A 23,393-nucleotide genomic window follows, 5' to 3' on the forward strand; every position below is an offset into this window, starting at 1 on the left:
TTGGTTTTAGAGAGAAGCTGGTATGGTTTGAGCGGAAATTGGTCGGAATTTTTTAAGTAGGGAAGTTGCCAGAAAAATCAGGGACCTTGTTTTGGAACATGAGCCCATGTGGAGTTACTGTTATTGCAGTCTTGTCTTGAAGCATACAGGTCTGAACAAAGCTGTTATTGAAACAATTTGAGCTCATTTTGGGATATACCTGTCCTGTAAGTCAGTGTACAGTTTGCAAACAGACAGGAAGGACAGGGAGAGAGATAAGAGAGGAATAATAGTAGTTAAGAGCTCTTATTGAACACCAGGTGTGGTAGGTCCTCGGTTAAATCCTTTAAATGGGATTCTCTAATAGACTTCCCTCTCTACAACCCTGTGAAGTAGATAGTACCAGGATTCCTTTTTCGGAAATGGAGGCACACATTGCTTAAATGAATTAACCATTACTTTTTATAGTAAGTAGTAGAGCTTGGAATGGACTCCCAGTCTAGATCATGAGCCCCTACGTTTAATGGCTCTACTAGACTGCCTTCTGGAAGGGAGGGGGAGTATTATGAAGCCAACAGGGGAAAGATTTAACCGAGAGTGGCCACAATCTTTAAATGCCACAGGCAGGTAAAGAAAGATGAAAAATGAATCTGACAGGAGATAACTTCATTTCAAGTTTTTTTGTGGGAATGTTGAGGGCAGATGTCAAATTGTAGTGCCCTGAAGAATAAATATTGAAGGAGGGTATATTTGGTGAGGACAGGTCTGGTCAGGGGAAAGATAAGATTCTAAGAGATGATGGCAGGGCAGTCCACAGGAGAACTGGAAGTAGAGGCATGGGGGAGGTTTATGGCTAGAAATGGAAGGAGGAGATTTTCTGAACAGTGAAGAGGTTCTACAAACCAAACATACCAGAGACTAGATGAATAATCTGTTCTCTCTCTGCATTTTCAGCAATTTTCAAGAGTGTAAAGTACATTAAAATGCTTTTGGTTTTGGGGCACCTGGGTGGCTCAGTTGATTAAGCATCTGACTCTTCCGTTTTGGCTGTGCTCATGATCTCAGGGTGAAGAGATCAAGCCTGAGCTGGGCTCTGTGCTCAGAGGGGAGTCCCTTGGGTTTCTCAACCTTTCCCACTGCCCCTCCCCACACCTGCACGCATGCTCTCTCTCTCTAAAATAAATAAATATGTGTCTTAAAAAATGCTTTTAGGGGCACCTGGGTGGTTCAGTTGGTTAAGCATCTGCCTTCATCTCAGGTCATGATCCCAGAGTCCTGTGATCAAGTCCTGCATCTGACTCTTTTCTCAGCAGGGAGCCTGCTTCTCCATCTGCTGTCACACCTCCCCCCCCCTTTGTGGTTTTTTTTTTTTTCTCTCTCTATAAATAAAAAAGTAAATAAAAATGTTTAAAAATGCTTTTTGTTTTATTGTTGATTTACTTAAAAGTACTTTACAATTCACATTTAGTGCATTGAGAACTTTTGAATGAAATCAAGTAGAGCCTTGAAACCTAAAGCATATGGTTTTTCCTCTGAAATGGTTTACTGGAGAAAGATGACATGCTCAGACCCATCATAATCACCTTCAGTGGCCTAATTAGCATTTATTTCCCCCTCACTTTCCTTGTCTAACAGAATCCTGATTTGTTGTGGTAGCACTGGAGATGGGTCATTATTGCTTTAATCTGTGTGATGCTCTATTCCCCCAGGCTAGCGCTTGGTCTAAGGATAGCTGTGTCACCTAATTCTGGCTAATGAGCTGTTAGAAGTCCTCTAGGTTAGGTTCCCAGGAAAGTTGTCACTTTTCTCATGAAGAGGAACAGAGATTCGTTGTCCTTTTTTGTGTCTAGGAAGTGGAGTGTCCAAATATGATGCCTAGAGTCACCCTTTGAACAGGAGATGACAAGTGTGACAACAAGGTCAATGTGTGAAGGATGGCAAAGTGGACATTGGGAAAGCACTTGGTATTACATCAGTTCTGGGCTGCCTGGCTTGATACTTCTGGTTATGTGACAGATAGACCTGTATTCGTTGAACTCACTGTTGGTCAGGTTTTGTGTTGCTTGCATCAGAAAAAGTCCTGAGACAAACAAAATCCTGCTTCAGCTTTTTCTTGTACAGATGTAGTTTGTGGCTTTGGTAACCTATAGATAATCTTTCTGATTGAGCCTCTTTTATTTTTTTCAGCCTATAGTGTCTCATTAAAAGGGTTGAAAACAATATGGCTTTTCAGTTTCAGAAACAATTTAGTTTTTAAAAATGATATCTGACCACTCTGTTCTCTATTTCAATTAGCTATGCATTTCTGGTTTTTTCCCCAGTTACTAGAGTAGCGCCTGCATGATGTTTGCATCAACTCTATCATATCATAAAATATTTGTGCTGTGGAAGAAACCAAGTCAAAAAGCCATTAGAGATGGTTTTCACTTCAGAACTAGGTCAGTTCAAGGGAATGTTTTATTAAACCATTTGTTTCACATTCTAGAAAATCTTAATCGAAGAGAGATTTTATGCCAAAATATTTGCTTACTATGAAACTGCCAAAATGTGTGTCTTTCTGGTTAGGAAGGGATTAAAAGGCAAATAATCCTCAACCTTCTTCAGAGTTCCTGGGATGAATAGGATTATTTTGTGTTCTCCGCATCTAAATGTCCACACTCTTGTGATACGGCGGCTAGGGAAAGTTATCACCTTCTGCCTCTGCATTGTTTGGCTTAACGTACACAAAGATGGGTGACATGGGAGCTTTTGTAGTGGGCGTGAAGGTATGAAAAATGAAGTAGTGAAATCTGACTGGAAGCATTTTCTTCATATAGTGAGTCTACTATTAATATAGATGCTTTATCTATTTTTAGAGTGTGACTTGGATTTGTGTTCAGATGATGAAACACAGTGTAATTTCTAGTCAATTTGGAGAGTGCTATGGAGAGAAAAATTGACCTGCCCATATAAAACAGCAAAAGTCTAGACACTACCATAAAAATTGTTTAAATGACAGTGGGAAAATCAACATTAAAAATTATTAGAGCAATTAAACAAAAATTTATTAAGCACATGAATAAATATCTCTGCATGTGACATAGAAAGGAAATGCAGTATCCAGCAAATACATCCAATTATGCAGAGATGAAGCATCTTAATATGCCGATCTTCTTGTTTAATCCCTTGAGTCATGGCATAGTTAGCTACAAAAAAAGATTTGATCCCTTCAAATCAGGTGGTCAGACCTTTTGGCTTTGCTGTTGACTATCATCATATTGAATGAATTATTAATAATTCAGTCTGGTGCTTTGAGTCAAGCCCAGTAAGAACAATCTGAGTTTCAGATTTTCTCTAAAAATTGTATAAGGAGAGCTCTGTTATTGTATTTAATTGTATTTACTTATTTTTGAAGATTTTGTTTATTTTTTTGACAGAGAGAGAGTGAGCGAACACGCACAGGGCTGGGGGTGGGGGGGGAGTGGCAGGCAGACAGAGAGGGAGAAACAGGCTCCTTGCAGAGCCTGCGAAGCCTGATGTGGGACTTGATTACAGGACTCCAGGATCATGACCTGAGCCAAAAGCAGTCCCTTAACCAACTGAGCCACCCTGGTTCCCTCTATTTAATTTTAAATGTAAGTATAATTTTCTGGTTATGCCATTGTTTTGGATCCTTTTCAAGTAAAGCTTCAATCTCTGAGATGTCTACCATTTTGAGATGTGGGTATCATCATGAATCACTAGTTAATATGAATCTTCCACATTAAAAAAAAAAATCTGACTTCTTAAATAATGGCTAAAGAATTAGTAACTTGAGGGGCACCTGGGTGGCTCAGTGGGTTAAAGCCTCTGCCTTCGGCTCAGGTCATGATCCCAGGGTCCTGGGATCGAGCCCCGCATCTGGCTCTCTGCTCCGCAGGGAGCCTGCTTCCTCCCCTCTCTCTCTCTCTGCCTGCCTCTCTGCCTGCTTGTGATTTTCTCTCTCTCTGTCAAATAAATAAAATCTTAAAAAAAAAAAAAGAATTAGTAACTCGATTCTCTGGTTTTGCAAGTCAGTTGTTTTACAGTGCTTGCTTTAGAATTTGGTAAGTAATATGAACCCACAATGACTCTATATTTGGTTGTCACTCTACCTACTGGAACAGACAGATTTGTTGCTGTTACCTATTTCCTGCTTTAAATCCTACTTATTCATACGTTGCTGTGCCCTCTGTTATGTATTAGCATACCCTGTTGTCAGTCGCACCTTGAGAGCTGTCAGCTTCGTCACAGGCTGTCTTGGAAACTGTGGCTCACACTGATCCTGCCATCCTTGGTTTTCAGTCTTCTACATCCATGGACACATTATAAATCTATCCTCGTTTTCTTTCCTAGTGAGCCAGTTGCTCCTCACAGTACATTTCAACACAATATCAGTCACCATATGTTGAAAATGGCATCGGAAAGGAAGCCTATTTCCCATTCTTGAATATTCTGTTTATGTGTTAGTATTTTATCGTATGGTTTTACAGTTATTTTCATCATTTAAAGCAGCTTTCTTTCATTCACTGATTGCTATATGTAACCTTTGTCTAATGAAAACGGGTTCATTCATGGTGGGAATAGTGTTTTAAATTTCATTTGTCAACCTCCCTCTACCACGGCACAGGTACATATGTTCTCAGTAATACTTGAATGTGAGCTGAATTAAACTCTAGAATATTTCATGTATATATGATCACATTAGTCTGCTTGGGCTGCTACAGCAAAATATTATAGACTGGTGACCTATGACAAACATTTATTTTCGCACAGTTCTAGAAGTAGGGCGTCCCAGATCAGAGAGCCATCAGCTTTGTTTTCTGGTGAGAAGTCTTTCAGGCTTGCCGATGGCTGCCTTCTCACTATGTCTTCATGCAGTTTTTCATCCTGGCCTGCTTGGAGAGAGCTCTGGTGTCCCTTCCCCTTTTTGTCGACACCAGTCTTACTGGATTAGGGCCTCACCCTTCTGATTTTACCTCCCTAAAGGCCTTATTTCTAGGTATAATCCACATTGGGATTTAGAGCTTCGATGTATAAATTTGGGGGAAACATAAGTTAGTTCATAACAATGAAGATATTACATATTAGTAAATCTTTTAAGAAAAAAGAACTATTGAATTTTTCTTCTTCTGTTCTTTTTTTCCTTCTCTTATATGTTTTTAGCCTAACTTAATATAAGCTTCCATTTTCCCCATATCTTTTCTGTAATCTTGGGAATTTCCCCTGATTTCCACTTCTAATATTTTCTGTATGGTTGGCAGCCATTGATTTTTTTTTTTTCCTCTTAAAATTCTTAGCTGGAACCGATCAAGATTATTCTAGGAGTTTTACTTAAAAGATCTCCTCTGGAGGCTTGGCCAAGAGTGGGTCCAGGGTTAAGCTTTATTAATCATTCCTGCTGCACACAACAAGCTCACCTTTGAGAAGACCAACACATCATACCTACCTACCAAACAACTCAAGGACTTTTGTTGATCATTTCATAGAATTTGAAGCATTCTCATAGAATTTGAATGGTCTTAAGTTATTAATGAGAACAAAAAAGGCCAGACCTATTATGTACAAAGGTATTAGCCTACTGACTTGGAATTCCATCAAGTAATTGTCTTAGGCTGAGTGGCTCATTTTTGACTAAAAGAGATAAGTTTCTATGTCTAGATGTTCTGAAGAGATGATGTTTATGTATCCCACATTTCAACTTATTTGCCATAAAAATAACAATCACCATTTATCAATAAGTCTACTTGGAAAGACAGTCACACAATGTGCACGCATATATATACAAGTGCATACACATGCACTTGCACATACATACACATACACACACCTGAGCCAGGTGTTTGGTTCATTATTAATCACCTTGTCACATTTGATGTTTTCTCTCTGGTTGCTCCAAACTCTATCCTCCTTCTCAAGTAATATTTTCATATCTACCATAGAAAATCCTTGTTATCTCGAAGTCTAATTCCTGTTTTTGTCATTGCTAAGTGGGCCACCTATTTGTGTTTGTAGTTACTATTATTTTTAACCAAATCCCTCAAAGCTCTTCTCAAATTTGTTGGGTTACTTTGTACTGGATTTTTCTTAGGAGTTATTTCAGCTCCAACTGTGGCCATGACACTCTTAACTATATAAACCTATCTTAGTGCAGTACTGTTACACAGGAATGGGGCTTTGTCCACCTGTCTGAGTTAGTATAGAATTTCCTTCATATCCTCGTGTGGTCAAGGATTTCCTAGTTTTCATTAGCCAAATAACATTGTTTTTACCATTAGCAGAAAGTGTTGTCTACTTACATTTTTCAATTAAGATTTGTGCATTTCTTTAATGAAATAAGATAAAAATCTTTTAAATGAAAATGTTCTATGTAAGTCTTGCATTGGTTATTTTCTTATTAGAGCTCATTGCTTTATTTCTTAACACTTCATTCTGTTGTGTGTGTGTAGAATACACACATATGTATGTATTCATATATATGTGAATACTACTATATATATGTAATTAGTCTCTATTCCTGTAGATTTGGGAGATTGGAACATCTCTAAGATGCCTGTGTAAGCAACCAAGGTTTACATCCTCATGGTCGTCCTTGACTTTGCTTTCTTGCTTCTGCTCTGCTTGTTCTACATCAAGTTAACATAGGCAAGGAATCTGGTTTTTAAATAAATTTTTATTAGTGGAATGTCTTCTCTCTCTCCATACAAGAAATATGTGTGAGTGTAGTGGGTTATATTGGCAGTTGGTGAAGAGGAAAGAGGAAATAACAGAAGGACAGACAACGCAAATTAAATATTGAAATGCTTGCCTTTACCTGCTCTTTGTTGTTCTCCTGACCAGCTTGTTTTGATTATCTGCTTTACCTTTTGTAGTTTATTACTACCTGAATCCTCTCTTCTCTTTCCTCTTTCTCCTTCTTACCTTTCCTTCTTCTGAATCTCAGTATCCTTTTCCCCCATCCTCTCCTTCCTTGATTGCATCTTAGTCCCCTAGTCTACAAAGCAGTTCAGCTGTCTCCCATCCCCAGCCCCAAACCCAGCTTTTTTTCTACCATTACATATTGCAATTTATCGAAGTGCTCAACTCAAACAGGATCCACTCTTTAAGAAAGGCAGTTGGTTCAGCAAAAAGAATTTTTCTATGTTTTATTTTATTTTTTAAGAAGATTTTATTTATTTATTTGACAGACATAGATCACAAGTAGGCAGAGAGGCAGGCAGAGAGAGAGGAAGGGAAGCAGGCTCCCTGCTGAGCAGATAGCCTGATGTAGGGCTCCATCACAGGACCCTGGGATCATGACCCAAGCCAAAGGCAGAGGCTTTAACCCACTGAGCCACCCAGGTACCCCTTAGTTTGCTTTTTCCCACTGGAACAGAATATCAAAATGCCAAAGAGTTGATAATGATTATACCATGTTTGTACAAGTTAATGCACCAGTAGCTTCTGAGGTAGTAATAGATGGGGCATGAGAAATTTGATTTGGGTGAATTACTAGCTAAAATTAGAGATTAATGTGTTAGGTTCAGATTTAATGTTCATGTGCTAGAAAAAAAAGTTCAAACTAATTAAACTCCAAAGAGGATTGATTCAAATAAAATATCATGAATAATAATAAGAATTTTAATTTTAAGTGGACTACACTATCCAATAGATTTTGCTTATGCAATATAACTTGAAAACTTCTGAGAAACAAACTGAGGATTTTGGAGGGGAGAGAGGTTGGAGCGGTAGGGTAAGCCTGGTGGTGGGTATTAAGGAGGGCATAAATTGCATAGAGCACTGGGTGTGGTGCATAAACAATGAATTTTGGAACATTGAAATAAAATAAAATTTTAAAAAATATTCCTGATTTTGTAAAAAATATACTTGTTTTAACCTGAACTTTCAAACTTGTAGAACTATTTGAAATAATGTATTGGTTAAGATTTTAAATTCTGAGGCTTCTTACTTCTTTGTTTTTTTTTTGTTTATGTTTTTTTTTTTTTTTTGAGTGTCAGGAAGCAGGCCTCTTATTCCTTGACATTTATACACTTTATTTTAACTTACCTATATTGCCTTGATGAACAAATAACATGATGGCCAAATTTGGTCTATGGAAAGAGGTGTTTATTGTTAGTTAAATCAATCCATTTCCACTTTTCTGCCAATAACAGATTAGTTTGTTCTACCTTAGTGAGATGTTTATTTATTTTAAATTAATGCTAATGAATAATTGACAATGGCCAGCTCCAATCTGGACAGATAATTCACTTCCACCTCCTCTCCTCCCCCACCTATTCCCCTGCCACAAAGTTACTCCTTTAACCTTCTTTTTTTAATTATTTAATTAAACTTTATTTTTTTTTCGGTGTTCCAAAATTCATTGTTTATGCACCACACCCAGTGCTCCATGCAATGTGTGCCCTCCATAATACCCACCACTAGGCTCACCCAACCCTCCACCCTCTCCCCTCCAAAACCTCAGTTTGTTTCTCAGAGTCCACAGTCTCTCATGGTTCATCTCCCCCTCCAATTTGCCACAATTCACTTTTCCTTTTCTTCTCCTAATGTCCTCCAGGTTATTCCTTATGCTTCACAAGTAAGTGAAACCATAAGATAATTGACTTTCTCTGCTTAACTTATTTCACTCAGCGTAATCTCCTCCAATCCCATCCATGTTGATACAAAAGTTGGGTATTTATCCTTTCGGATGGAGGCATAATACTCCATTGTATATACGGACCATATCTTCTCTATCCATTTGTCATTGAAGGACATCTTGGTTCTTTCCACTGTTTGGCAACTATGGCCATTGCTTCTATGAACATTGGGTATAAATGGCTCTTCTTTTCACTACACCTGTATCTTTGGGGTAAATATCCAGTAGTGCAATTGTAGGGTCATAGGGTAGCTCTATTTTTAATTTCTTAAAGAATCTCTACACTGTTTTCCAAAGTGGCTGCACCAACTTGCATTCCTACCAACAGTGTAAGAGGATTTCCCATTCTCCACATCTTTTCCAACACTTGTTGTTTCCTGTCTTGTTAATTTTGGCCATTCTAACTGGTGTAAGGTAGTATCTCAATGTGGTTTTGATTTGAGTCTCCCTGATGGCTACTGATGATGAACATTTTTTCATGTGTCTGATAGCCATTTGTATGTCTTCATTGGAGAAGTGTCTGTTCATGTCTTCTGCCCATTTTTTGACATGATTATCTATTTTGTGTGTGTTGAGTTTGAGGAGTTCTTTTTTTTTTTTTTTAAGATTTTATTTATTTCTTTGACAGAGATCACAAGTAGGCAGAGAGTCAGTCAGAGCGGGTGGAGAGGGGGGGAAGCAGGCTGCCTGCAGAGCAGAGAGCCTGATGCGGGGCTTGATTACAGGACTCTGAGATCATGACCTGAGCCGAAGGCAGAGGCTTAACCCACTCAGCCACCCAGGTGCCCCAAGTTTGTGGAGTTCTTCATAGATCTTGGATATTAGCCCTTTGTCTCTAGTGTCGTTTGCAAATATCTTCTCTCATTCCGTGTGTTGCCTCTTTGTTCTGTTGACTTTTTCCTTTGCTATGCAGAAACTTTTGATCTTAGTGAAGTCCCAAAAGTTCATTTTCACTTTTGTTTCCTTTGCCTTTGGAGACATATCTTGAAAGAAGTTGCTGTGGCTGCTATCAAAGAGGTTACTGCCTATGTTCTCCTCCATGATTCTGATGGATTCCTGTCTCACGTTGAGGTCTTTTATCCATTTCGAGCTTATCTTTGTGTATGGTGTAAGAGAATGGTTGGGTTTCATTCTTCTACACATAGCTGTCCAATTTTCCCAGCACCATTTATTAAAGAGGCTGTCTTTTTTTTCACTGTATATTTTTTCCTGCTTTTTTGAAGATTATTTGACCATAGAGTTGAAGGTTCATATCTGGGCTTCTCACAGCCTAGCCAGCTGGCCCTTTTATAAAGTAGATGAGACCAGGAAATGTTAACTGAGCTCCTAGGCATAAATGATCACTGTGTTATATATATTGTACTCTTAGGCCAGTCTTATGGAATAGATAGTGAATTAGAAGCTTAAAAAATTTCCAGTCTATTTGGAAAAAGCAAAACATAACAAGCACCCAAGTTTTGTTTATTAAACTTATTATTTTGAGGTAATTGTATATTCACGTGGAGTTGTTAGAAGTAATATAGAAAGCTACACAGGATCTTTCCATATTACTTCTAACAACTGCCTTTTCTCACTTTTCTTTGCCAGTCTTGTTAGAGGTTTGCCAGTTTTAATGATCTTTTAAAAAACCCAGCTCTTTGTTTCTTGATTTTCTCTAATGTTTTTGTTTTTAATTTCATTCATTTTCATTCTTTATTCCTTCTTTTTGCTTTGGATTTATTTTGCTTTCCTTTTTCTAATTTCTTGAAGTGGAGATTAGATTGATATAAAACTTTCCTATTTTTATTGTATGTATTAAATGCTATAAATTTCCCTCACAGCACTGCTTTAGCTGTGTCCCACATATTTTGATACATATTATTTTGATTTTCATTCATTGCAATGTATTTTTAATAACTTTGAGACTTCGTTTTTGACCCATAGATTATTTAGTAATATGTATATTAGTTTCAAGTGTTTGAAAATTTTCCCATTATCTGTTATTGATTTCTAATTTGATTCCTTTGAAGTTAGAGAAAACACTTTCTGTGATTTAATTTTAATGTTTTGATATTGTCTTATGGTCCAGGATATGATTTAGCTTGGTATATGTTCTGTGCACACTTGAAAATGTGCATTCGGCTATTGTTGGGTAATGTGTTCTGTAATTGTCAACTAGATTCCATTGGTTGATGTTGATGTTGAGTTATTTTATTCTTTGCTGATTTTTTGTCTAGTTGTTCTATCAGTTTTTGAGAAAGAGGTGTTTAAATTTCCAACTATGATTCTAGACTTGTCTTTTCTCCATTTAGCTGTCTTAGTTTTTAGTTTCATATATTTGCAGCTCAGTTTTTTGTTATGTACACATTTAGAATTCTTACAGCTTCTTGATAGATTAATATTTTAAGCATCATATAATTTCCCTTTCTATTTCTAGTAATCTTTGCTCTGAAGATTCTACTTTATATGATATTAACATAACCACCTGTTCTTTCTTTTGATTAATATTTGCATGGTGTATCTTTTTCTACACTTTTACTTTGTACCTGCCTATAATTTGAATTAAGTTTCTTCCAGACATCATACACTTGGTTCATTTTTTTAAATTTTTTTTTTTTTTTTTTATTTGAGAGAGAGAGACAATGAGAGAGAGAATGAGCGAGGAGAAGGTCAGAGAGCGAAGCAGACTCCCCATGGAGCTGGGAGCCTGATGTGGGACTCGATCCCGGGACTCCAGGATCACGCCCTGAGCCGAAGGCAGTCGTCCAACCAACTGCGCCACCCAGGCGTCCCATTTTTTAAAATATCTTTTCCAGATGATTATAACATCTCTGTCATCTTGATGTTGGCATCTTGGGAGCATTTTTAATTTTTATTCAGTTTGAGATCTTTGTGATTTTTGATATAAGGATTTGAAACCTGAACATGTTGAGTATTATATAATGTGTCCCTGGATCTTATTCAAATCTTCTGATTTAACTGGATTCCCCTAACACTGCCCCAGTAGGAGGGTGGGGATACCTCATTACCCAGGTTCCCCACCCATTGACAACTGAAGGGATTGACTTTATTACTACTGAGTGGGGTGGGAGTTCCAGTTCTCCATTTGGCCTCCACTGACACTTCCCTTGCTGAAAGAAATGGAAGTGTTTTGTTACTTCTCCTAAAACATGTATGTGTAAAAATGAGTAATTCAAAAAACTAATTCTAGGAATGACGAATTCTTAGGAAGTTGATGTTATGTAAATAGTTTTTCTTGAACATTGTCATTTATGTCTATTTGAACTCCTCAGTAATGTATTTATTTAAGTTGTAACATTTAAATTGTTGTAAGTCTTGGGGCACCTGGGTGGCTCAGTCCGTTAAGTGTCTAATTTTTGGTTTTGTCTCAGGTCATGATCTCAGGTTGTGAGATCAACCCCCCCCCCCCGCCCCACCCCATCAGGCTCGGTGCTCAGCATGGAGTCTGCTTAGGTTTCTCTCTCTCTCCCCCTCATTTTCTGCTCCTCTTCTTGCTTGCACTCCCTATCTCTTGCATGCTATGTGTTCTTTGTAAGCTCATCCTTCTTTGTCCAGGTATCAAATATTGGGATGCTTTCAGACTTGGTTCTAGAAACCTTTTTTTCTATATCACTATTATTTTTCATTGTGACTCATCTATATAGCCTTGCCTCAATTGCCATTTATACTTAGATGACTCATAAATTCGTTTTTCTACTTCAGATCTCTGGTCTGAAGTCAAACTGATAATGCCGACTCTGTACTTAATATCTCTTTTTTTTGTATCTAAATGGCACTTCAAGTCCAAAAACTAGACTAATAATCTTCCCGTCCAATGTATTATAGATTTCACATCTTAGTGACTGATACCACCATATATTGAGTTACATTTGCCAGAAGCCTAGAGTCATTGTTTCTTCCCTTTATCCTTCACCTTCCATATCCAGTTAATTACCATGTCCTGTGGTTTTTCCTTCCTGAATCTGCCCACTCTTTTCCACTTCTACCTCCAGGCTTTCATCATCTCCTGTCTGGGCTAGAGCAGTAGTTTCTTAAATGGACTTTTTGCTTTAATCTCATTGCATTTGAATTATATTTTTACTCTGTAACCAGAGAGATACTTTTAAAATAAAACTTGGTGATGTTACCTGCCTACTTAAAATATTTCATTTTTTTGTTGTTCCTATGGAAAATACCAAAATCCTTAACATGACAGCACAGTGTAGTGTAGATCATGTTTTTGACATTTAATAAGTATTTGTGGAAAAATGAATAGATGAACTTATATAGTTTAGAGTATGTGCTATTAAAAGAGTATTATTCACACATGCATCTCTATGTATCTCTTTTATTCTTGTTATATTTCTATTTGATATGTTTCTAGAAGTGGGGTTGCTAGTACAGTTTGGTTTTCATCATCATTGATATTTAATATATCAAGGGTAAAGGACCACTTGGTGTAGTGCCTTGTAGCCATCAAGAGAAAAAGAGAAGTCTGATCTAGGAGGGTCAGTGATGATTTATTAAGGGAACCATCTTGTACCTCCTGCTTGATGCAAGGGAGTTACATCCTAAAGAATGGCCCAATGACTTAAAGATTTTTTTGTTTTTGAGATTTTATGCCAAATAACTTTAGGTAAAATATTCTATAAGATAGATCAAGGAACAAATGAGTCTGATTTTTATGTTTGTAACAAATGTGACTTATTCCTATTTTTATTTTGCTTATACTTTTTTTGTTTTAAAGACAGTATATGAAAATTAGGTAGTTTAAGGAAAGGAATGATTTGAAATGAGGTGGTCACATAAGAAGGGCAAATAGAAATAATGTATGAATTATAATTTCATAGAAGTAAAGGATCTGTTTACTAGTGTAGTGGATACTCGGCAGAATGTGATGTAGGCAAATAGTGTTTTCAGAGACATGTTCTTCCTTCTCTGTCTCTTTTGGTTCACTCCATGGAGGGAGGATGGTGTGTGCTGGTGGTTGTGAAGCAGGCAGAAAACAACATGAAGGTATCAGGTGCCCGAAAGATGGGGATCTAGGGGTATCAGTTTGCTACTAGCTTGGCATTTACTAGTTTTGTGACCTTGGGCAACATAGCTAATCTTTGTGACAATTTCCCATCTGAAAATAGTACTAACCACTGATTTACATGCAGACCAGTTTGGATGTGATCATTTGTTTTATTATTTATTAATGTATTTATTTTAAAAATTCATTTGTTATTTGAGCTGGTACTAAAACATTTTATTACTGATTCTTTTTTATTACTGATTTTAGTTATGAATTTTCATACCAAAAAGAAAAAAAAGGCTGCAAAATGACTCAAAACAGGTAGTTAGGGCACTGAGAGGTACCATTAAATTCTGAGAGTTAGTATGCTCTTGGTAATAAGCATGTATTCAAAGGGAGCACAGAACTCTATGAAATTCATATGTAATTACAAATTTCTTCTGTTTTTCCCCTCTAGTCTATTTTTGTTCATACTGAAATGTGTGGATTAAGAAGCTTTGTATTTATTTTCTTCTTATTATTAATTTTGCATCAGCTACTCTGTGGGTGTTTAAGCAAAACATTGATTTAATTGCTCTGTTTGTCATTTCTTCTTGTTCCAGGCAATGGACCTCACCATGACCGTTGCTGTACCTATAATGAAAACAACTTGGTGGATGGTGTTTATTGTCTCCCAATAGGACACTGGATTGAGGCCACTGGGCACACCAATGAGATGAAGCACACCACAGACTTCTATTTTAATATTGCAGGCCACCAAGCCATGCATTATTCAAGGTAAAAATAGTGCCATGTTTATAAGCATAGAAATAGGACACGAGGTAGTATTAGGACAATGGAAGTGTTAACTGTGTTGAAAACAGCAGTATCTCCCTTTGGAGGGGCATATAGGCCTGCAGTACTTTAAGGAGATGAATTATAGTGAATCACTGTGTGAGCTTTTCTGGTTCTAAATGTGAAGGATCCTTTGTATAAAATTCTTTTATTAATTATACTCTCTGGCATCTACATATTTTGACCAGATTGTATTTAGCCAGTCTTTGTACTTTCATAGTGGTTCCTAGGTCAACGTTTATCTCTTAGGCTACTGAACAACACTGAAGCAAAAACTGGTGTCTCTTTATAAATTTTTATGGAGGTAAATGTGTGAAAATGTAGACATAAAACTAGCTTAGATGTGATCATTTGCTCTGTTATTTAGTAATATATTTATTTTTATTTGTTTATATAATTGCTATGCCAGCAATATGTGCCATAATAAAAATTCAAACACTGACGAGGATGTTAACTGAAAAGCAAGGTTCAGTACACTCACCTTCATTACCACGCATCGGAAGTAATTATTTCCAATGATTTTATGGTTAGTTTTTCTGGAGTTTAATTTCAAGTCTTAAATAATATCCATACCCTTTATTTGGTAATGTATCAATTTAAAAATCGCTATTGTTTCCCGTCTGTGGCATGAGATATTAATTTCACTTAGACTTGCCTTCTTTCCCAACTCCCACTTCCTGCCAGTTCATTAAAAAAATTTTTTTTATTTAATTTCATAAAAATTCTATTTCTTGACCTATTCATTTTTGACAGTGTTTCTTGATTTCCTACTAAGTCAGATATTTATTGTCTTCATATTTTCCTCCACATCTACTTCAACCTGTTACCTCCTGTTTTGCATTACTTTCACATTTTCAAGGTTTATAGAATTTATAATTAATTTAGTAAATTAAGTTTTTTATAGTTTGATAATTTGAGAATGGAAACCAATACTCTCAACATTTGAAATAGCATGTGAGTATCATTTACTGTAGAATGTGCAGTGTTTATGCCATGGACAAAGAGAGGCATTCTCATGTAATTAAAAACTGCATTGCTTTGAATGAGAGATGTTATTAGTACAAACAGGGCAGTGAATGGTAGGAGAGAGGATGCAACTCCTTTGTAGTGTTAGGGAATTCATGTTCTTCTTGGACATACCATTCTTGTAAATCCATGCTAGACGTTGACCTTGCTGATGGATTCAAGGTAGAATATGAGGAAGAGGAGTTCAGCATGAGCCGTGATTTTGTAGCCTGAGCAATTGGATTAATGGTGTTCTCTTTTTTGAGACAGGAAGACAAGGAGATGAGCAGTTTGGAGTATGGATTGAGATGATATTCTATTGTAGATGTAATATATTTGAAATGTAGGTTAGATTGCAGAAAGGAAATCAATTTGATGTCTGGAGTTTTGTGGAGAGATTGTGAATGGACAGATAAAATTGGAGCTATCAATATACGGATGACATTCAAAGTAATGAGTCTATTATTTATTTATTTTTAAAGTGTATGTGTGGTTTTGTTTTGTTTTGTTTTGTTTTTTAAGAGAGAGTGCCCAATTGGAGTGAGGGGCAGAGGGAAAGAGAAAGAATCCTCCAATAGACTCTCTGCTGAGTGTGGAACCTGACAGCAGGCTCGATATCATGATCCTGAGCAGAAATTGAGTCAGATGCTTTCTGACTGAGCCAACCAAGCACTCTCCAAAATGATGAATTTAGATGACATCATTTAGCGAATTAGTGAAATATAGAAGAGACAAAGGAAAGAAGTGAAAATAATAAGGCCTCATGTCCATACAATTTAGAGATCAAAGAGAAGAGGATCCAGAGAAAAGAATTGAAAAGGAGCACCCATTGAGATGTCCTGACCTTTAGTGAGGTCGTATTTCTGAGTTATTTTTCATTTTTGGTGCACCACATTTGTTGAAGGGTCCTGTTTTAGGCTCTAAGGATTTTCTTCTACTATTTGATTATTTCTGCTCCTTTGTTCTTTTTTTAAAAGATAGATTTTTTTCATTTATTTATTTGACAGTGATCACAAGTAGGCAGAGAGGCAGGCAGAGAGGGGAGCAGAGAGGAGGGTGTAGGGAGAAGCAGGCTCCCCGCTGAGCAGAGAGCCTGATGTGGGGCTTGATCCCAGGACCCTGAGATCATAAAGGCAGACGCTTTAATCCACTGAGCCACCCAGGTATTCTTTGTTCTGTTGTTAAAGATCCTCCTTAGATGGATGCTGGACCTTCTGGATTTATATCTTATTCTTGACTTAAAAAAAATATATTTTCATCTTTAGGTTTTATTGCTTTACATTTTGGGAGACTTCTTTTTTTTTTCTTCCAACTCAACTAATTTTTTCCCTTAATTTTCCCTTTAATTTTTCCCTTCATTTTGATAATTGTATCCTTATTTTTTCTGGATTCTTATTTTGTTATTCCCTTTTTGCATATTAGCTTATTCTGCTTTGTAAATGGATATATTCTTAGGTCTTTCTTACAATATTAATGAGAATGGTTTTGAAGTCCTCTTCTCTTACTGAAATTATTTGTTCCCTCCAGAATCAGTTGTCCTCTACTCATTTTGGCCTTTTTCTTTTTTGTTGTTGGTTTTAAATGTAACTGGAAATTCTCAGTTGTTCACATTTATTATTGGAAGGAGGAGGTTGATTATTAAATTCGGTGAGCATGAGTTTCCTCTGCCATTACTAGCTTCTGTACCTCTAATAGCATTGGCATGATGGTGTGCATGTGGGCAGATCATGTCTCCCTGGGGAGAAAAGAAACAGTCAGCCTGGGTACTACTGCTACCCCACCCCGAACTGGAAGATGAGGAGGACCTGTGTAGGGCACATTTCTCACTCTGAGAGCCTTTGTTCCCTATGTAGTTTCCAATATTTATTCATTTATTTGTTTTTAAAGAGATTTTATTTATTTAGTTGACAGAGGGAGAGTGAGCACAAGCAGGGTGAGCAGCAGGCAGAGGGAGAGGGAGAAGCAGAGAGCTCCTGAGCAGGGAGCTCAGAAGTGGGGCTCAATCCCAGGACCCTGAGATCCTGACGTGAGCCAAAGGCAAATGCTTAGCAACTGAGCCATCCAGGCACCCCTAGGTTTCAATTTTTAAAGAAGGAATTTCTTCAGCTTCATATATAGTATCATAGCTGTATGTGGGGTGAATATGAAACATGTACTCATAGTTCTTTCACAGTCATGCAAAGATAGCTAAATTTAAAAATTTTCCTTAAAGCAACTCAGTTTTACATCTAAGTCTTTATTCTACTGGATTTGCAGATAATTCAACCCGTTACTATCCTTCTAAGGTGTATATGTATATATTGTGTGTGTGTGTATCTGTATATGTGTACATGTATATATTATTTATATGTCTTTGTGTTTGTATATATATGTGTGTATATATATATCATACCCGTTTGTTGAGAGTTATTATTATAAATGGATGTTGAATTTAGTCATGTCTTTTCATTTTTCTTATATACATATAATATGAATATATACATATATACACACACAAATATACATATTTATACCTGAGAAGGATATTAATAGGTTGAAATGATATGTATATAAAAGATATAATATCTAAGTAATACTTATAATATATAATAAACATATGGTTATACCTGAGGTACAATATATATATATAACATAAAAATGCATACCTGTATACTTGGGATATATTTATAATGGGATAAAATCTCAGGTTTATCAGTTTTGGACTTAATAGTAGTATCCTTTGTTCCTCTGTTTATCTCTATAACATAAATTACTGGGAGCTTGGTAATAAGTAATAATTGTTTATAGTGAACCTGGAGCCTATGTTTACTTTTAAGGTGTCCTATTAACTTCCAAGATTTCTCACAGTTAGGTCCCAAAGTCATCTACTTGAAAATCAGTTGGGTGGTGTGATTTTTTAAAAAAATTTTGTATTGAGGCATAATTGATATATAACATTATATTACTTTCAGGTATATGACAATAATTCAGTATTGGTATACCCTGTGAAATGATCACTATAATAAGTCTAGTTTCCCTTGTCACTATATAAAGTTACATAATATACATATGGTATTATTGACTATAATCATCAAGCTGTACATTACATCTCTATGATTTGTGTATTTATGACTGTAAGTTTGCACCCTTTAACCCTTTTCTCCCCCACATACCCCACCCTTTTATCCCTTTCCTGTCCGGCAACCATCAATCTGTTCTCTTCATCTTTCAGTTTTGTTTTGTTTTTTAGATTCCACATATAAGTGAAATCATATGGTGTTTGTCTTTTTCTCTTAGTCATTTCACTCAGTATACTCTCAAGTTCTATCCATGTTGTTGCAAATGAAGATTTGGTTTTTAATGGCTGAATAGTATTCCTGTGTGTGTGTGTGTGTGTGTGTGTGTGAGAGAGAGAGAGAGAGAGAGAGAGAGATTATGTCTTCATCCATTCATCCATCAACAGACACCGGTTGTTTCCATCTCTTTGGTATTGTGAATAATACTGCAATGAACGTAGGGATGCGTGTATGTTTTTGAATTAGTGTTTTTATTTTTCTTTAGATAAATAACCAGAAGTAGAATTGCTGGATCATGTGGTGGTTCTATTTTTAGTTTTTTGAATAATTTCCATACTGTTTTCCACAGTGACCACACAAATTTGCATTCCCACCAATAGTGAATGAGGGTTCCCTTTTCTCTATATCCTTACCAACACTTCTTATTTCTTGTCTTTTTGATAGCAACCATTCTGGTAGATGTTAGCATGATAACTCATTGTGATTTTGACTTGCATTTCCCTGATGTTAGTGATGTCAAGCTTCTTTTCATGTACCTCTTTGCCATTTGTATGGAGAAATGTTTATTCAGAGCCTCTGCTCATTTTTTAATTGGATTGTATGAGTTCTTTATATATTTTGGATATTAACTCCTTGTAAGATAATATGATTTGCAAATATTTTCTTCCATTCAGTAGGTTGCCCTTTTATTTTGTTGATGGTTTCCTCTGTTGTGCAGAGGTTTTTAGTTTGATGTAAGCACATTTTGTTTATTATTGCTTTTGTTGACATTACCTTAGAGTCAGATCCAAAAAAAATTTTTTGCGAAGAGCAATGACAAGGAGATAATTGCCTATTTTTTCTTGTAGGAATTTTATGGTTTCAGGTCTTACATACAAGTCTTCTATTACATTTTGAGTTAGCCCTTGTATAGTATAAGATAGTGGTCCAGTTTTATTCTTTTGCACAAGGCAGTCCAGTTCTCCCAATACTGTTTATTGAAGACTCTCCTATCTCCATTATATATTCTTTACTCCTTTGTCATATATAAATTGGCCATACATGCAAAAGTTTATTTTTGGACTTTCTATTTTGTCCAATTGATCTATGTGTTTGTCTTTATGCCAATACCATACTATTTTGGTTACTGTAGCTTTGTATTATAGTTTGAAATTAAGGAGTATGATTTTGCTTTGTTCTTCTTTCTCAAGATTGCTTTGGGTCCTTTTGTGGTTCCATAGAAATTTTAGGATTGTTCTATATTTTTGAAAAATGCCATTGAGATTTTGAATAGATTTCGTTGACTCTGTAGATTGCTTTGGATAATATGGACCTTTTAGTAATATTAATTTTTAAATCCATGAGCACAGAATATTTTTCCACTTATTTGTATATTCTTCAATTTCTTTCTTTAGTGTCTTATAGGTTTTTAGTGTACAGATCTTTCACCTTCTTGATTAAACTTATTCCTAGGTATTTTATTCTTTTTGAGGCAACTATAAATGGGATTGTTTTCTTAACTTCTGTGATAGTTTGTTATTAGTATATAAAATCTACAGATATTTGTATGTTGATTTTGTATCCTGTAACTTTACTGAATTTGTGTTCTTATAGGGTTTTGTGTGCGTGTGTATGTGTGTGTCTATGTGTGTGGAGTCTTTATAGAGTCTTCTCTGTATAAAATCATGTTGTTTATGAATAGTTTCAGTTTTTCTTTTTCCTTTCCAATTTGGATACTTTTAATTTCTTTTTCTTGTGTAATTGTCCTGGCTAGGCTTTTCTATACTGTGTTGAATAAAAGTGACAAGAGTTGGAAATCCTTGTCCTGTTCTTGATCTTAGAGAAAAAACTTGTAGCTTTTCACTGTTCAGTATGATGTTAGATGTAAGCTTGTCATGTATGATCTTGATTATGTTGAGTACATTCCCTTTATATCCACTTTTTTGAGAGTTTTTATCATAAATAGGTGTTAAATTTAGTCACGTTCTTTTCACATGTCTACTGTGAAGTTATATGATTTTTATCTTTTGTTAACGTGGTATAAATCATGTTGACTGATTCGCAGATACTGAGCCATCCTTTCATGCCCGAAACAAATCCTACTTGACCATGTATGATCTTCTTACTGTGGTGTTGAATTTGGGCTGCTAATATATATGTATATTTCATTTTTATTTGAGAGAGAGAGCAAGAGTGAGAGAGAGAACAAGTGAGCTGTGGGGTAGAGGGAGAAGCAGGCTCTTCACAGAGCCAGATGTGGGGCTTGATCCTGTCACTCTGGGGTCATGACCTGACCTGAAGGCAGTCGCTTAACCATCTGAGCCACCCAGATGCTCCTGGGCTGCTGGTATTTTATTGAGGATTTTTGCATTTGTGTTCATTAGAGATATTGGCCTGTAATTCTCTTTTTTGTGGTGTTCTTGTTTGGTTTTGGTACCAGGTTCATGCTGGCCTTGTAAAATGCCTTTGGAAGCATTCTTATATATTCCACTTTTTTTAGAAGAGTTTGAGGAGGATGGATATTGAAACTTCTTTGTGGGTCACCTGGATGGCTCAGTCAGTTAAGCATCTGCCTTCAGCTCAAGTCATGATCCCAGAGTCCTGGGATTGAGCCCCATGTTGGGCTCCCTGCTTAGCGGGGAGTCTGCTGCTGGTTCTCCCTCTGCCCTCCCACCCTGCCTGTGCTCTCTCTCTCTCTCTCTTTGTCTCTCTCAAATAAATGAATAAATAAAATCTTAAGGGAAAAAAACCTTCTTTGAATATTTGGTAGAATTCAAAGTGAAGCCGATGAAGCCTCTGGTCCTGGAATTTGCTGGGAGGTTTTTGATTACTGATTCATCTCCTTGCTAGTAATCTGTGTATTCATATTTTCTATTTCTTCATGATTCAGTCTTAAAATATTTTGTTTCTAGGAATTAACCCATTTTTTTCTAGGTTGTTCAATTTGTTGGCATATAATTTTTCATAATAGTCCTTTGTGATTTTTTTTGGTATTTCTTTAGTATCAGTTATAACTTACCCTCTTTAATTTCTGATGTTACTTATTTGAGCCTTCTCTCTCTTTTTTAAGGTGAGTCTAGCTAAATATTTATCAATTAAATTTTTTTCCCAAAGAACCAATTATTAGTTTCTTTATTTTTTCTATTGTCTTTTTAGTTTTTATTTCATTGATTTTTGTTCTGAGCTTTATTTCCTTCCATGTACTAACTGAGGCATCATTTTTTTCCCTCTATTTCTAGCTATTTAGATGTAATGTTTGATTATTTGAGGTTTTTCTTGTCTCTTGAGGGTTGCCTACCTTACTTTGAATTTTCCTCCCAGAACTACTTTTGTTATACCCCATAGGTTTTGGTATATTGTATTATAATCTTCATTTGTCTCAAGGTATTTTTTTTATATCTCTTTTGATTTCTTTGTTGAGTCATTTGTTCAGTAGCATGTTGGTTCTTCATATATTTGTGACTTTTTTCAGGTTTCTTTTTGTGTTTAATTTCTAGTTTTATATCATTGTGGTCTAAAAAAACATTTTATATGACTTCATCTTCTTACATTTATTGAATCTAGTTTTGCAGCCAAATTATGATCTATCCTGGAGAATACTCATATGTACTCACATATGAAGAATGTATCTTTTGTTGCTTTTAAATGGAATATTCTGTGTATAATGGAGTATTAAATTCTCCTCTTATTATTGTCTTCAATTCCTCCCATAGGTCTGTTAATATTTGCTTTACATATTTAGGTGCTCCTATGTTGAGCATATACATATTTATAAATGTTATATATTCTTGCCAGATTTATCCCATTATCTTGTGTGATGCCTTTCTTTTCTTTTATTTCATTTTTTGTCTTAAAGTTTATTTCTCTGCTATAAGCAGAGCTAGCCCAGGTTTCTTTTGGTTTCCATCTGCATAAAATACCCTTTTCTTTTCTTTTAGTTTCAGTATGTGTATGTCCTTATATCTGAGGCTAGTCACTTGTAGGCAGCAAATAGAAGGGTCCTTTTTTTGTTTGTTTGTTTGTTTGTTTGAATCCATTCAGCCACTCTGTCTTTTTGTTAGAGAATTTATGTTAATTATAGGTAGATATGTACTTGTTGTTTTTGTTAATTGTTTTCTGGCTGTTATATAGTTTCTTTCTGTTCCTTTCTTCTTTTCTTGCTCTCCTCCCTTGTGGTTTGATGACTTTCCATAGTGTTATATTTAGATTCCCTTCTTATTATATATTTTTTTAACATCTTAATTTTCTTTTATTTTTTTCAGTGTTCCCAGATTCATTGTTTATGTACCACACTCAGTGCTCCATGCAATCCATGCCCTCCTTATTTCCCACCACCAGGCTCACCCATTCCCCCACCACTTTACCTCAAAAACCTCAGTTTGTTTATTATCTTTTGTGTATTAGCTATTGTTTTTTGTTTTGTGGCTACAATGAGGCTTATACATATCAATCTATCTGTATCTATACCAGTCTGTTTTAAGTTGATAGCCAAATAAGTTTGAATGCATTCTAAAACTCTATAGTTTTACTACTACATTTTTACGTACTTATTACTACTACATTACAGGCTACATATGTTTTATGTTTTTGGTGTCACACTTGACATTTTTACTTATTTATTTATTGTAAAGATTTACTTCTTTATTTAATTTTTAAATTAAATTAAATTTATTTTTTGTGTGTGTTCCAT

The 23,393-nt window shown here is 35.9% G+C and overlaps 1 protein-coding gene across 4 annotated transcripts in view; it reads left to right on the plus strand.

The window, feature by feature from the left end:
- Nucleotides 1-23,393, plus strand: part of EPM2A (EPM2A glucan phosphatase, laforin) — a 105,762-nt gene that overhangs the window by 26,697 nt on the left and 55,672 nt on the right. For 2 of the 4 annotated variants that reach the window (XM_044247131.1, XM_044247132.1), the window contains exon 2: nucleotides 14,213-14,387. In XM_044247131.1, the coding sequence (XP_044103066.1) occupies nucleotides 14,213-14,387 (175 nt within the window). Of the gene's footprint in view, nucleotides 1-14,212; nucleotides 14,388-23,393 lie in introns of those variants that run through there. The other 2 variants (XM_044247133.1, XM_044247134.1) reach the window with 2 other exon arrangements.

The sequence above is a fragment of the Neovison vison genome, chromosome 1, assembly GCF_020171115.1.
Source record: "Neovison vison isolate M4711 chromosome 1, ASM_NN_V1, whole genome shotgun sequence".
Classification (NCBI taxonomy): domain Eukaryota; kingdom Metazoa; phylum Chordata; class Mammalia; order Carnivora; family Mustelidae; genus Neogale; species Neogale vison.